Source organism: Schistocerca americana, chromosome 4, assembly GCF_021461395.2.
Source record: "Schistocerca americana isolate TAMUIC-IGC-003095 chromosome 4, iqSchAmer2.1, whole genome shotgun sequence".
Lineage (NCBI taxonomy): Eukaryota > Metazoa > Arthropoda > Insecta > Orthoptera > Acrididae > Schistocerca > Schistocerca americana.
The window spans coordinates 204,254,240-204,269,134 of NC_060122.1; the positions used below are offsets into that span (position 1 = coordinate 204,254,240).

The 14,895-nt window shown below is 45.3% G+C and overlaps 1 protein-coding gene across 1 annotated transcript in view; it reads right to left on the reverse strand.

The window, feature by feature from the left end:
• The window catches only part of LOC124613351 (sodium-coupled monocarboxylate transporter 1-like), a 254,282-nt gene that overhangs the window by 156,622 nt on the left and 82,765 nt on the right, over window positions 1-14,895 (reverse strand). Inside the window, exons 6-7 of the mRNA XM_047142047.1 lie at window positions 7,467-7,621; window positions 1,279-1,419 (exon numbers count right to left, since the gene is read on the reverse strand). Coding sequence (XP_046998003.1) covers window positions 1,279-1,419; window positions 7,467-7,621 — 296 coding nt within the window. The remainder of the gene's footprint in view (window positions 1-1,278; window positions 1,420-7,466; window positions 7,622-14,895) is intronic.

Sequence of the window (14,895 nt, forward strand, 5' to 3'; positions counted from 1 at the left end):
GGGGACAATGGCAGTGCCTGTTGGCAAAGGAGGGCGTATCATTGTCTTCCATGCAGGAACATCGAAAGATTTTGTGCCAAACTGCTTGAAAGTGTTTCGGTCAAAAAAGACGGGAGATTACCATGAAGAAATGAACAGTGTAGTATTTCAAGAATGGTTCGAGACATCACTTATGACGAATCTGACAAGTCCATCAGTGATTGTTATGGACAATGCGCCTTATCATTCCGTTGTTCACGATAAGGCACCAACCTTGGCAACAAAAAAAGACGATATCATTCAGTGGTTGAAACGGCGAAAAGTAGATTTCAGAGAAGATTTAAGGAAGGCGGAACTGCTCGAAATTGTGGCACAAAAGAAACCCCAATTTCCAACATATGTAATTGACGAGATTGCTAAAAGGCACGGGCATGAAATCGTTCGGCTTCCTCCATACCACTGTCACTTCAATGCAATTGAAGGAGTGTGGGCGCAGATAAAAAATTACATTGCTGCAAACAATAAAAAATTCACGATCTCTGAAGTGGAAACTCTCCTTCCAGCAGCTATCAATAAAGTGACAAGCGAGACGTGGGCTAAAATTGTAAACAGCACTGCAAGTGCCATCAGAGAGGCGGCCAAAACCGAAGGGGTTGTGGAAGAATGCATCGAAAATTTAATTATACATCTGGGAGAGAGCAGTGATAGTTCGAGTAGTGCTGAGGAAGACAATGTCAAATCAGATTCTGACAGTGATGTGAGTGGTGTTTTTCCATTACAGTAACTACAGCGTATTCAGGAATGTAAGGAGGGAGTTTGCTATCGATTTAAAACCAGATCATCATATTGTGAGTACTTTCTTCAGATTATAACTCTTAATACACTGACCAATTATTCTGTAGCTTGTAGTAGAACAAGCTAATAATGCTAATACTTAACAATGGAAACCAAAACTGCTAATGTTCAACAACTTGCGAAAATAATTTTCATTTCAGTTGTGAAGTTTAACAAATGACTTTATTATGTTTCAGCATCTTAGATACTTGTACCAAATAGCTCTTATCAGTTTTCGAGTTAATATATTTCAAGCATCAACTTTAAATAAATTCACGCGTACCAATACGACTTGTATTTTGTCTCGCTTTTATTTCTGCTGCTAGAGAATGCGTGTAGCAGACAGGGCGCCGCGTGCTGTGAGCCACGTTTGGCAACAGCACCGTCTGCCCGCCGGAACTGTCAGTACCAATCACTCGTCTCACGGACTATAAAGCTACAGCACACTTGCCTGAGAATACTTACTTCCGAGCAGCTCTCATGTTGGGCAGAGATAGAAACTTCTGTACCATCCCCTGGTGGACAGCGATTCCTCCTACCCAGGAAACTGTAGCACCCACCACCACAGTCCAAAAGGAGTTTCGGACGAATGGGTCCGGGGTCATCCTGTGGAGAAAGAACACCTCGAATTACTTGATTCATTCTTTGCTTCAAACTGCTTCCATTATCGGTTTAAAGGACTAAAAAAATACGTATCACTAACATATACGTGCGCAAGAAAACGCAACTCAATTGTTATTCTCCAGGTGCACACTTCTGCTGTTACGCTGCATTGGCTAAACTCCGCTCTTTGGTGCAGATTCTCTAAAACTAAATGAAACGAGGTGGTGAGTAACTAGGATGAGTGCTAGCCCACGTGAGACGAGTCTATCCAAATTGAACTGAGGTTTAAATGTTGTGGTATTGCTAATGTTTTACATGTTACCACTGCCTTGCATCTTGGTGGCTGGAATCTTAGACCAAGCAAACAGATGGCAGTTACTAAGCCAACAGATGGCTGTCACAGCTTTCTGATGTAAGGAGCTTTAGACAGGTCGCACCAACACTACCAAAGTCTCCATCATGTCCCTAGAGCGAGACTAGTTAGCAAACACCATAGAAGATAGTGAAACCAAAGCCGAACTTTAGAATTCGCGTTTAAGTAATTGCTCACTCAGGCGAATCGTACAACCATACCGTCGTTCGACCATCGCACGAAGTCCCGTATGGACGGCATAGTAATAAACATCGCTGACGCAAATAAACAAATGAAAAAGTTAAAATCAAATAAGTCGTCAGATCCTGGTGCAATGACAATTTACGGAGTGTACTCTACGGCATTGGCCCCTTTCTTACCTTGCAATTTCGTGAACCTGTCGCACAGCGCTTTGTCCCAAGCGATTGGTAAAAAGCACAGCTGGCTCTTTTATATAAGAAAGGTAAGGAAAAGACCCGCCAAATTACAGATCAACATCCCTAATATCGGTTTCCTGCCGGATTCTAAAAACATATTCTGAGTTAGAACGTAATAAATTTCCTAGGGACCGAAAAGCTAATAACCACGAATCAACACGGATGTAGAAATCATCGCTCGTGCAAAACTCACCTTGCCCTTTTCTTGCATGATATGCTGCGAACTATGAAGGAAGGGCAATAGGCAGATTTCATATTTCTAGATTTCCGAAAATCGTTCGACACGTTGCCCCACTGCAGACTGTTGACGAAGGTACCAGCATATGCAATAGGTTCCCAATATGTGAGTGGCTCGAAGACTTCTTAAGTAACAGAGTCCAGTATGTTGTCCTCGACGGCGAGTCTTCACTGGGGACAAGGATATTATCAGGAGTTCCCCGGCGAAGTGTGATAGGATCGCTATTATTTTCTATATACATTATTGGACATTGTCTTGAATGGAGGATATAAAATGAACATCAACACAGCAAAACAAGGATAATGTGAGTGAGGTCCCATACTCCGAGGAGCGTAGGGGACGATGCGGGAGACCCGCACCGCCGTACTAGGCAAGGTCCTAGTGGAGGTGGTTAGCCATTGCCTTCCTCTGACCATAACGTGGATGAATGATGATGATGCAGACGACACAACAACACCCTGTCATCTCGAGGTAGGAAAAATCCTTGAACACGCCGGGACTCGAACAGGGACCCCGAGCCCGGGAAGCGAGAACGCTACCGCAAGACCATGAGCTGCGGACGAGGATAATGTAATGATGTCGAATTAAACCACGTGATGCTAAGGAAATTAAATTAGGACACGAGACACTTAAAGTAGTAAAGGAGTTCCGCTATTTCGGCAGAAAAATAACAAACGATGGCCGAAGTAGAGAGGATATAAAATGTAGAATGGCAATCGCTAGAAAAGATTTCTGAAGAAGAGAAATTTGTTAACATCGAATATACATTTAAGTGTTAGGAAGTCTTTTCTGGACATATTTGTCTGGAGTTTAGCCATATATGGAAGTGAAACGTGGACGATAAACAGCTTAGATGAAAAGAGAACTGAACCTTTCGGAATGTGGTGTTACAAAAGATTGTTGAAGATTAGATGGGTCGATGGAGTACTGGATAGAATTGGCGAGACGAGAAATTTGTGGCACAATTTGACCAAAAGAAGGGATCGGTTGACAGGACACATTCTGAGAAATCAAGGAATCACGAATATAGTATTGGAGCGACGTGTGTGTGTGTGTGTGGGAGGGGGGGGGGGGGAGTGGGGGTTAAAATCGTAGAGGGAGACCAAGAGATGGATATAGTAAGTAGATTCAGCAGGCTATGGATTGCTGTAGTTATTCGGAGATGGAGACTCTCGCATAGGAGAGCTGCATCATATCAGTCCTCGGACTGAAGACCACTAACACAACGACAACAACGTACGTAAGGACCTTGCAGACAGGATGGACGGCAGTCCGTGATTGTTCTGCTGATGATGTTGCGACGGACTGGAAATGTGGAAGTTATATGGCTGTAGGAGGATACAAAATGACTTAGACAAAATTTCTCACCGAGCGATGTGGCGCAGTGGTTAGGACACTGGACACACATTGGGGGGGGGGGGGGGGGGAGGGGGGGCCCTTCAATTACGTGTCCGGCCATTTTGATGTAGGTTTTCCGTGATTTCCCTAAATCGCCCCGGGCAAATGTTGGGATGGTTCCTTTGCAAGGGCACGGCCGACTTCCTTCCACGTCCTTCCCTAATGGTCTCTTCGCCCAAACAACCCAACCAAGCTCAACAAAATTTCTACCTGATATAATGAATGACAGCTTACTCTAAATTTAGAAAATACTGATGACTACAAAAAAAAAAAAAAATGGCTCAAATGGCTCTGAGCACTATGGGACTCAACTGCTGTGGTCATAAGTCCCCTAGAACTTAGAACTACTTAAACCTAACTATCCTAAGGACAGCACACAACACCCAGCCATCACGAGGCAGAGAAAATCCCTGACCCCGCCGGGAATCGAACCCGGGAACCCGGGCGTGGGAAGCGAGAACGCTACCGCACGACCACGAGATGCGGGCGATGACTACAAAAACAAACCCGTAATGTTCGGATACAGCATTAGTGGTATATTGCTTGACACAGTCACGTAGTTGAAATATCTGGGTGTAACGTTGCAAAGCTATATGAAATGGAACGAGCTTGTGAAAATTGTATTAGGGAAAGAAAATGGTCAACATTGGTTTCTTGGGAGAAGTTTAGTGAAGTCATCTCTAAAGGAGACGGCATATCGGACGCTAATGGGACCAGTTCTTGACGACTACTACAGTGTTTGGGATACGCACTTGGTTGGATTAAAGGACGATATCTAAGTAATGCAAAGGCGAGCTGCTAAATTTGTTACCAGTAGATACGAGCAACACGCAGTTATCACGGAGATGCTTTGGGAACACACATGGGAATCGCAGGTGGAAAGACAATGTTCTGTTCTAGAAACGCTATTGAGAAAATTTAGAGGACGAGCGTTTGAAGATGACGCGGAACGATTCTAATGCCGCCAACAGATATTTCGCATAAGAACCACGAATATAAGACACGAGAAAGTAGGACGCGTGCGGAGGCATACAGACAGTCGTTTTTCCCTCGCTATGTTTTCGAGTGGGACACGAAAGGAGATGGCTAGTAGTGGTACAGGGTACCCTCCGCCACGCACCGTTCGGTGGCTTGCGGAATATCCACGTAGATGTAGATGTAGACATCTAGCCACTGTTTCTGCTGGCAGGGATGAAATATTGTTGGCAGAACATAGTTCGAGGGTCAGCCTGTTGGAGCGATGATTCAGATCACACCACGCCCAAGCGTCGCACTGTGCCTCTATCGGAGACAACTTTTTTCAGACATGATGCGTTGTCGCAACAGGGTGAGGTTAAGTGAATAGAAATACTACCCGCCGCAGCTGTGGAGCGTCTGTCATCGTCCACCGTCTGTTTCGAGATGTACTCCACGGCACCCATCACCCTGACGTAGGGTACCGAGTGTACTGCTAATGGACGCCGCCTTCGCTCAATGTGGCTGTGTAGGAAGCACCTAGTAATACTGCCAGGAGCTGACTTGGTCGCGTAAAGCTGGGGGCCATCTCCTGGGCGATATCAGCCTACCCAGTGATCCATACTTTGCAGTTGCACCTGACTTGCTGATGTGTCGCCGTCTGCACTGCGTGCATGCGCTATGTTACTACATACTGGTGTCCATTGACTACTGCCGCTGTATGCTATGCTGGGGTCCTTGGTTCACTGCTGTACTTAGTGTTCTCTGAAATTGACTTGCTCCAGGCTGTTATATGGTCATTCACTTATATCAAACGTTGCTTTGGCCTCGAATCTCATTGACTGGAGTAGAAGTGTTCACCCAGCCAGCGGTGGTGTACGAACCTGGTACACCTCTAAAAACCAGGAATGATTGTTGGGGGTGCCATTTGATTTAATAGTTGGACCCCTTTACAGCACGGTCGTCGTCGCTGATATTCTACGCTCTGTTTTATTGCCATCCAGGGCCTTCTTTCAGCAAGGTGATGACCGTCCATACAAAGCGGGAGTTTTTACTGCTTGCCTTCGTGTTTGTCAAACCATACCTTGGCAAACAACGTGCCCAGGTGTCTCACCAATTGAAAACGAGGGTAGGTAAAGGAGGAAGGAGAAAATTGGGGACGGTGTGAGGCGGAGCGTTGTGATTAGGCTTGGAAAGAGGGGTATATCTTTGGACGGATTTCATCGTTTGGGAGTGGGAGCTGGTTAAAATTCCGGCACGGAGGTGCAAGGAAGTGGAATATGAATGTAGTGGCGCAGCAGGGAACCGGGGTTTGTAATTAGTGCATGTGAAATCGGGTGCTGGGAATAGGTTTTGCGATTTATGCATCAGATTCAAAGGTGCTCTTAGAAGAGAAAAAGGAGTGGGAAGTGGACGAGTTGGTACATGACGCGAGTTGAGGAAGGTGGACCGATGCAGAAGGGAAGGTTGAGTGTATGTCTTTCCAGGATTTCAAGTGACTTACAGAATTTAGGCGAGGCAGAGATCCAGGTAAGGTTAGCGTAGGTTAGGATGGGATGGATGAGGGATTTATAAGTGACGATAAGGGCAGAAGGATGTAGATCCCCGTATGGGCTGTTAATAATTGTAGTAGTTTTAGTCGGTTTCAGGCGTTGTGTTGCATGGTAAGGAGATGCGTTTCCCATGTTAATTTTCTTTTGAGATTACGGTGGCTTGCAGAGTATATACATATATGTAGATGTAGATGTAAAACACTTCCCGTTGAGAGTTAGTGCTAAGTGCTTCACTTTATTAGCAAGTGAGACAGGGTGGTTGTAGATGGAAAGATGGAAATATGGAAGACGGAAACGTCGAGTGGTACGACCAAAGATGGTGGCTTAGCTTTTCTGCGGGTTTACTTGCAGTTTACGTGTATTACACCACTCTACTAGGAGATTCAGGTGGCGTTGGAGAGAGGAGTGGCAGAGATGAAGTGTATGATGGGTGGCCAGGTAGGCGGTGTCGTCGAGATGTTGCAGGAGGAGCGTTGGGGGTGGCTGTTTGGGAATGACTGCAGTGTACAGGATGTACAGAAGGGGTGAGAGGACACAGGCTTGAGGCACACCTGCAGCAGGGTGAAATATGTGGGAGCCGGCATGGTTGATGTTGACATATGTCGGACGATTTTGCAGGGAGGAAGCTAGAAGTTGGGCGTGATTAACCGGGAGTGCATAGGTGGTTCTAAGAACCCGCATGATAGAGCTACAATTCCCCCTGATTGGCTGCGAGTGACACTGGCGGGTGCCGCAAAAGGTTCGTGACAGGAGAGACCACTCTTGCTGATTTACACGCCTCTGTGATTTGGTTCGGTGTACGCAAAGGCCCTCTACAGATAGCCATGCGATGTCCGTGGCGGAAGGTCGTGTTGTCGCAGGGTCTGAGCTAGTAATCAACCAGACGGCAGTGTGCTGCAGTGTGACGTCGGTGTCTGACGCCTTCTGCGACACGTCACCTGACGCCTTGGCCAAGAATGCCCTCTTCGACAGTGCTAGTCTGCTTCTTATGACCTCCTTGTGCTAACTAATCTAAGGACGTCTATATTCCGTTTGTCACCCCTACATGAAACTGAGATATTGTTTTAGGATGCTTCATCCCGTTACTCGATGAGAGTCACGACAGCTCCGATACTCACACAAAGAAGTCGGCGCGCCCGCCGTCGCTGGCCGCCTGCCACACCTGCGAGAAGCCGCCGGCGCCCACCAGCCCGAAGACGAGCACCGCTATGAAGGCCATCAGCGTGACGCCACTCTGCAGGAAGTCCGTCCACACCACCGCCTTCAGGCCGCCCTGCGACATCACCACAAACCTTCAACCAACCATACCTAAATTTTAGACCAAGAGCAATGTACAAAGTGCGTCCAAAAGGAAGTTTCTTTACGGGACTTAACATCTGAGCTCATCAGTTCCCTAGACTTAGAACTACTTAAACCTAATCTGTATATTGAGCAAGCAGTGAAGGAAACAAAAGAAAAATGCGGAGTAGGTATTAAAATCCATAAAGAAGAAATAAAAACTGAAGTTCGCCGATGACATTGTAATTCTGTCAGAGACAGCAAAGGACTTGGAAGAGCAGTTGAATGGAATGGACAGTGTACTGAAAGGGGCATATAAGATGAAAATCAACAAAAGCAAAACAAGGATAATGGAATGTAGTCGAATTAAGTCGGGTGATGCGGGGGGAATTAGATTAGAAAATGAGACACTTAAAGTTGTAAACGAGTTTTGCTGTTTGGGGAGCAAAATAACTGATGATGGTCGAAGTAGAGAAGATATAAAATGTAGACTGGCAATGGCAAGGAAAGCGTTTCTGAAGAACAGAAATTTGTTCAAAATGGCTCTGAGCACTATGGGACTTGACATCTATGGTCATCAGTCCCCTAGAACTTAGAACTACTTAAACCTAATTAACCTAAGGACATCACACAACACCCAGTCATCACGAGGCAGAGAAAATCCCTGACCCCGCCGGGAGTCGAACCCGGGAATCCGGGCGTGGGAAGCGAGAACGCTACCGCACGACCACGAGCTGCGGACCGAAATTTGTTAACATCGAGTATAGATTTAAGTGTCAGGAAGTCGTTTCTGAAAGTATTTGTGTGGAGTGTAGCCATGTATGGAAGTGAAACACGGACGATAAATAGTTTGGACAAGAAGAGAATAGAAGCTTTCGAAATGTGGTACTACAGAAGAATGCTGAAGATTCGATGGGTACATCACATTACTCATGAGGAGGTATTGAATAGAATTGGGGAGAAGATGATTATGTGGCACAACTTGACTAAAAGAAGGGATCTGTTGGTAGGACATGTTCTGAGGCATCGAGGGATCACCAATTTAGTATTGGAGGGCAGCGTGGAGGGTAAAAATCGTAGAAGGAGACCAAGAGATGAATACACTAAGCAGATTCAGAAGGATGTAGATTGCAGCAGGTACTGGGAGATGAAGAAGCCTGCACAGGATAGAGTAGAATGGAGAGCTGCATCAAACCAGTCTCAGGACTGAAGACCCCAACAACAACAACCTAAGGACATCACACACATCCATGTCCGAGGCAGGATTCGAACCTACGACCGTAGCAGCAGTGCGGTTCGGGACTGAATCGCCTAGAACCGCTCCGTCACAGCGGCCGGCAAGATTACTAATGATCTCTGTAATGTAGACTAAATGCAAAATAAGTTCCATGTGCTACAGTGTCGTTAGTAATACTGTAGCAGGGTTATTTGTAATACTGTAGCAACAAATGCCAGGGTCGTTCAGTAGATACTGTGGCGCGCCCTCCGCGAGGCGCAGCCTTTGATCTCCCATGAGTCTGCACTACCAGCAGGCGATCTTCAGACGGCAACAAGTCGGCTAGCGGGGCGTCAGAGGGCGATACTAGGGACCACATCAAGCCAGCAATCGACACGTACATCACCCTGTGGCCCGCGCTGTTCGTGTTACGTTATGCAGCCACCATCATGAGGACCAGCCCAGAAGAAATGATCCCCGCGGCCACGGTTTAAGACCGCGCTCTGACCACAACCTGTTGTTCATCCACTCACTGAAGACTGTTGTTCACCTCCGAAGTTCCCGCCGCTGCTGCCTCCCTGTCCACCGGTAGCCGCCGCCGCCCTCCGCCTTTGACGTCGCGCTTCTGGTGACTGGCCCTCCCCGCAGGACACTTTCGAACTTCGAGAAGTTTTCAGTGGGGGCTACTGAACTTAGACCAACTTTCATACTCCAATCTGGACTCAAACTTTATTTCAAAACATATTACGCGCCAGAGTAGTGACTTTGCGTTTTCTCTTCCCCAAGTGTTGTTTGAATAGGAATTCGTGACACAAACTTAGAGTGAGGAGTCGAAATATTGGGATCACCAGTTTAATGGCGTGTATACGTCTTTGGAACGCAATACAGCAACGATTCTCTGTGACATGGATTCGACAAGTCCTTGGCAGTTTTCCGGAGATATGGGGAACGAGATATCAACATAAAGGTCACGCAATTTCCGTAAATTTCGTGCCGCTGGTTTGTGGGCACCTTGCTGCTACCCAATAGCGTCCCAGATGTGTTCCATTGAGTTCAGGTCACCCGAATCTGGTGTCCTCGACATCAACGTGAGTTCGCTGTCAAACTGCTCGAAACATTGAAGCATGTTCCGTCTTTGTGGCATGGACAGTTTGCATGATGCTCAGTGGCGTGACAGTGTTGGACCGCCTGATATTCAGTTCTGTACCGGAGTTCCCCCTAAATACATCACCACCCTCAAGAAGCACTGATTTGATGTCGACGCAACGGATTATATAAAACTAACTAATCTGAATCGGCCTTGGCACTGTATTTCGAGTTTGGACTTTGTTAAAAAATAATAAACAGTCAAAAATATCCCTCAAAATTTAAGTGAATTAGATAAAACTGATCTTGAAATAACAAAGGCCTTAACTCCCACAAGTAGATTTATTTAACTAGAAACACTGATATGATGTGCTGTTAAAATGTAAGTACACTAAGACAGAAAGTGAATGAGAGGCTAGATCTGTAGAGTGGTAAGTTGGCAATGTTGAACTAAGGGCGTACTGTTTGACTACGCTATTCTGTGTCACCTATCATGAACAAGACGGTAACTCTATTGACTGCTTCATTATTATCTCTCAAGACAGTGAACGAATACCACAAGAGTGTATGACTATGACGCGTACCAAGGAAGATCTGCTGCTCCGACAGGTACGTCAGTACATTACAGGGGGCATGAGGACAACTCGACAAAGTTCTCTACGTGCCGGAGCTGCCAGTATTTTACCATATACAGATGACATCGTGTTCGGACTCCACAGACGTCACTGAGTAAATCTGGAAGCTGGCGATCAGGTTGATGCCCTCACTCTCGGACAACAGAGCCTGGCTCAAATCCGTACTAGAATCCTGTTTCCGAACAATAAAACAAGTTGTCGATTCGGCGGTGTGGATCAGAATATTCTGACCTATTCGTCCCGTTCCGTGCACAACACCCAAAAAATTACACTACGCTGACTCTACCAAACTCAAAACGACCAATAGCAAGGCAGTATTTTTCCTCACCAATCGTAAGAACAAACTACCACGGAATTATTCCCACCAAAAATAGGGAAAAACGTACCGCCACCCCCAATCGAGCTGCTTGCTGCAAAAAATTTGTGACACCTTGTTACAACTGATGTCTGATCTCCAAACAAAATGCACGCATTCTGCTTGCAAGAGAAACTAACAGTCGTAAGAACACTGAAAGTTAGAGTGAAACGTTCCGGCTAGATGGGCGACAGTCTGACAGACACCCCGCTGCGCAGGATGCGCTTTCACTTGAAAGAGGAGTATCCACAGTGCCTGCTGATGGAGAACTCGCGACGTAGGCCCCCGGCCATTTAGCCAGCAAAATCCGACAGGCGTCCACAACACTCCTCTCCTGCCATAAAGCGATTTAGGAAGCGCCAGCCCAAGCATGTGCAGCTGGGACAGTAAGACATGGGCAACGGCATGCCTAGCAAACACAAAAGTCGGCCCGGGACGCCAGTCCAGCTGCCTCTCGGCGTCCTGCCTTAGCGTCAGCGCAAGCCGGACACACTCTTCCTATCCGACTGCACCTTCTAAGTCTCTGCCCGGCAGTCTCGCCTGGTGGAAACAACTCTCTGTAACGTGCTTCCTCGGCACAAAGTGACAGCGTAACAGACCCCACAAAAATACGGGGAAATAAAGGAATGATCCATCATCCAAGTAACAACAAGCTGTCGACGCTCCCAGTACCCAGTCACTGTCGCTTCATAACCCTTAACCAGCACACTCTCAATAAATAAACATCATACACGAAATGAAAATGAAATGGTGGCAAGCCAAAAGGGATTGATGTCTTTCAAGTTATCCTGCTGGAAGATGCTACGACTGTTGTAAGGGTTTTGCTTTATACAGGAAATTGTAATTTTGGTAATATTTTGGATATAACTCAGAAAAGTATAGCTTCAATAACATCTGAGTAAAAGCGGACAACATCTCTGCCAACCTGCAAAGAGTTGTGCTGTGAGAGACTGTTAGCAGAACCTTTGCTTGTGAGTGGAGAGTGGAGTGCGGTCTTGGGGGAAGGGCAAGAGAAAGAGAAAGAGAGAAGGAGAAAGGGGGAGAGAGAGAGAGAGAGAGAGAGAGAGAGAGAGAGAGAGAGAGAGAGAGAGAGATGAGAAGGAGTCGAGATGTACTGGGTGATCAAAAAGTCACTATAAATTTGAAAACTGAATACATCACGGAATAATGTAGATAGAGAGGTACAAATTGACACACATGCTTGGAATGAATGGGGTTTCATTAGAACCAAAAAAATACAAACGTTCAAAAAATGTCCGACAGGTGGCGCTTCATCTGATCAGAATAGCAATAATTAGCATAACAAAGTAAGACAAAGCAAAGATGATGTTCTTTACAGGAAATGCTCAATATGTCCACCATCACTCCTCAACAATAGCTGTAGTCGAGGAATAATGTTGTGAACAGCATTGTAAAGCATGTCCGGAGTTATGGTGAGGCATTGGCGTCGGATGTTGTCTTTCAGCATCCCTAGAGATGTCGGTCGATCACGATACACTTGCGACTTCAGATAACCCTAAAGCCAATAATCGCACGGACTGAGGTCTGGGGACCTGGGAGGCCAAGTATAATGAAAGTGGCGGCTGAGCACACGATCATCACCAAATGACGCGCGCAACAGATCTTTCACGCGTCTAGCAATATGGTTTTTTCTTTTTTTTAAATAAAACCCTATGTCATTCCAAGCACGTGTGTCAGTTTTTACCGCTCTATCTACATTATTACGTGGTTTATTAAGTTTTCAAATTTATATTGACTTTTTGATCACCCGGTATCTTGTGATAGAGTAAGATGTGTGTACGCCATGCTATGTGCTGGCGGTACTTTTCTTATTATTTTTCACTTATAAAGAGATATTTTGTACATTCATTCAGAAGTCTTCAAAAGGTACTGTAATAGTGCATTTGCCGGACATCCAAGCGTAGTAATCAATTTAATCAGCAATTTAGAATTGGCGATTTTTTAATGATAATGTAACACTGTGTGGTTTACTAATCCTTCTTCGAAGGCAGATACCATACGTGTTTCTAAGAAAGTAAAGAGAATTTGTTCAGGTTTTTCCACTGTTAATGCAAAGTGAATTTTTAATATTGCAGGCGTTAAAATATTTTGTCTTAGTGTTGTAAAGTTTTGTTAATACAGATACTTTATTGTTTTCCTACCAATCAGCATTCGTCTCTTTATTTCCGTTTCAGATACATAATTTTACTTCCCCGAGTTTCTCAGTAACAGAACTTTAATTGACAATGATTGGTCTAGCGGTTCTGGCGCTGCAGTCCGGAACCGCGGGACTGCTACGGTCGCAGGTTCGAATCCTGCCTCGGGCATGGGTGTGTGTGATGTCCTTAGGTTAGTTAGGTTTAAGTAGTTCTAAGTTCTAGGGGACTTATGACCTAAGATGTTGAGTCCCATAGTGCTCAGAGCCGTATGAACCATATGACAATGATCATTGCAGCAGTAAGATTTATTAGCACAGGTGTTTTGTGGATGTCTCTGTAATTCAAAGCATGCGTTGCACATTGCGTTGCTGGTAGTTTGAATTTTAATTTTTTAAGTAGCACAGCCGCAGCAACAGCGGTAGTTTGGAAATGGCAGCAGTACAACATTTATTCATTGCGCAAACAGGTAGGCCATTTCTAATTTACGTGTGATACAACTAACATTTCAACAGTGACATACGTTTCGATAGGGCATTTTTGGTAGTTATTTATATTTTATATTTTTCTCGCAGACAGATTGCTTTTATTATTGCGAACAGGTCAGTTTCGTTAAATTTATCAGAACAGTCTGTACTCCCACCCGAGCGTAGCAGTCTACAGTTTAATGTTGTATTTCTGATTAACTTTTGCATCGCCCATCACTTTTCAAGAATTACGAGATTATTTAACTGTTTCTCTAATCACGAGTTCAACTTCACATTACTACACAGACAAAATACCAGTACATATAACTGTACATTACCATAAAACAAAACCTAATTAGCCACCTTCACTGCTGGGGAAGTTATCAAACACGAAGAGATGCAGGTGGTCTGCAGTAATGTTCATGTGGCCCATAATAGTCAAGCTACCTTCGATTTCTAACACAGTCTCCTGGAAGCCCAGGTGAATTAACCGCTATGGCAAAATGGCGGTTTCACTGGTCGGCTTGCATGGGGTAGTGCATGTATCGGAGCAGCCATTTGTCTGGACGTTGGCGAAACTAGACAGCACTAACGACCAAATGCAACAAGAAAGATGCCTTATCCGTCCAGGCGAAACATTTCCACTGATCCTCTGTCCAATCTCGATGACCTCCTTCCACTGCAATTGCAGTTGACGATGTCGTTGGGTCAAGATGGAAGCACGTAGGGATTACCTACTGTGCAGCCACATGTTCAAGAATGTGCTCTGAACGCTGGGCTCCGGAACACGTCTGTCGTCCTATCTGCCAAGATCGCCGCCTATCCTACTTTACAGAGCGGGCAAACCGATGACCTCCACGTTTGTCATCAGGCGTTGACGTCCAACACGTGGCTTCACTGCCCATCTTCTACATTCTATGAGGCCGGGCCATAACAATCTGATCCTTGTCAACGTCGCTTGTATCAGTGTATTTCCTATTTTGTCTACCGTTTCACCGCTAGAATGACGTCACATTCGTGTCTCCTTACATACTTGTCATGTGCTTTATCTGTAACGCCACACTGGGCATTCAGACTCATGGTGGACAAGGGTCATACTATTTTGGCTGATCAGTATATCAATGAATGTTGATTTTTTTTTCTTTCAGAAAATCTTCATTAGCCAAGACCGCACATAGGAAATTTGGTAACTGGTTTCGACCGTTACCGGTCATCTTCAGATCTAAGTAAACACAGCAGTGTCTTAGATAAAAGGACACTTCGTCAGTTGGCTGTTAATCGTAGGTTACTTGCAACAATGACATATGGATTTATTTGCTAACAATATTGCGCCATATGTTGACTTTGATCAGAA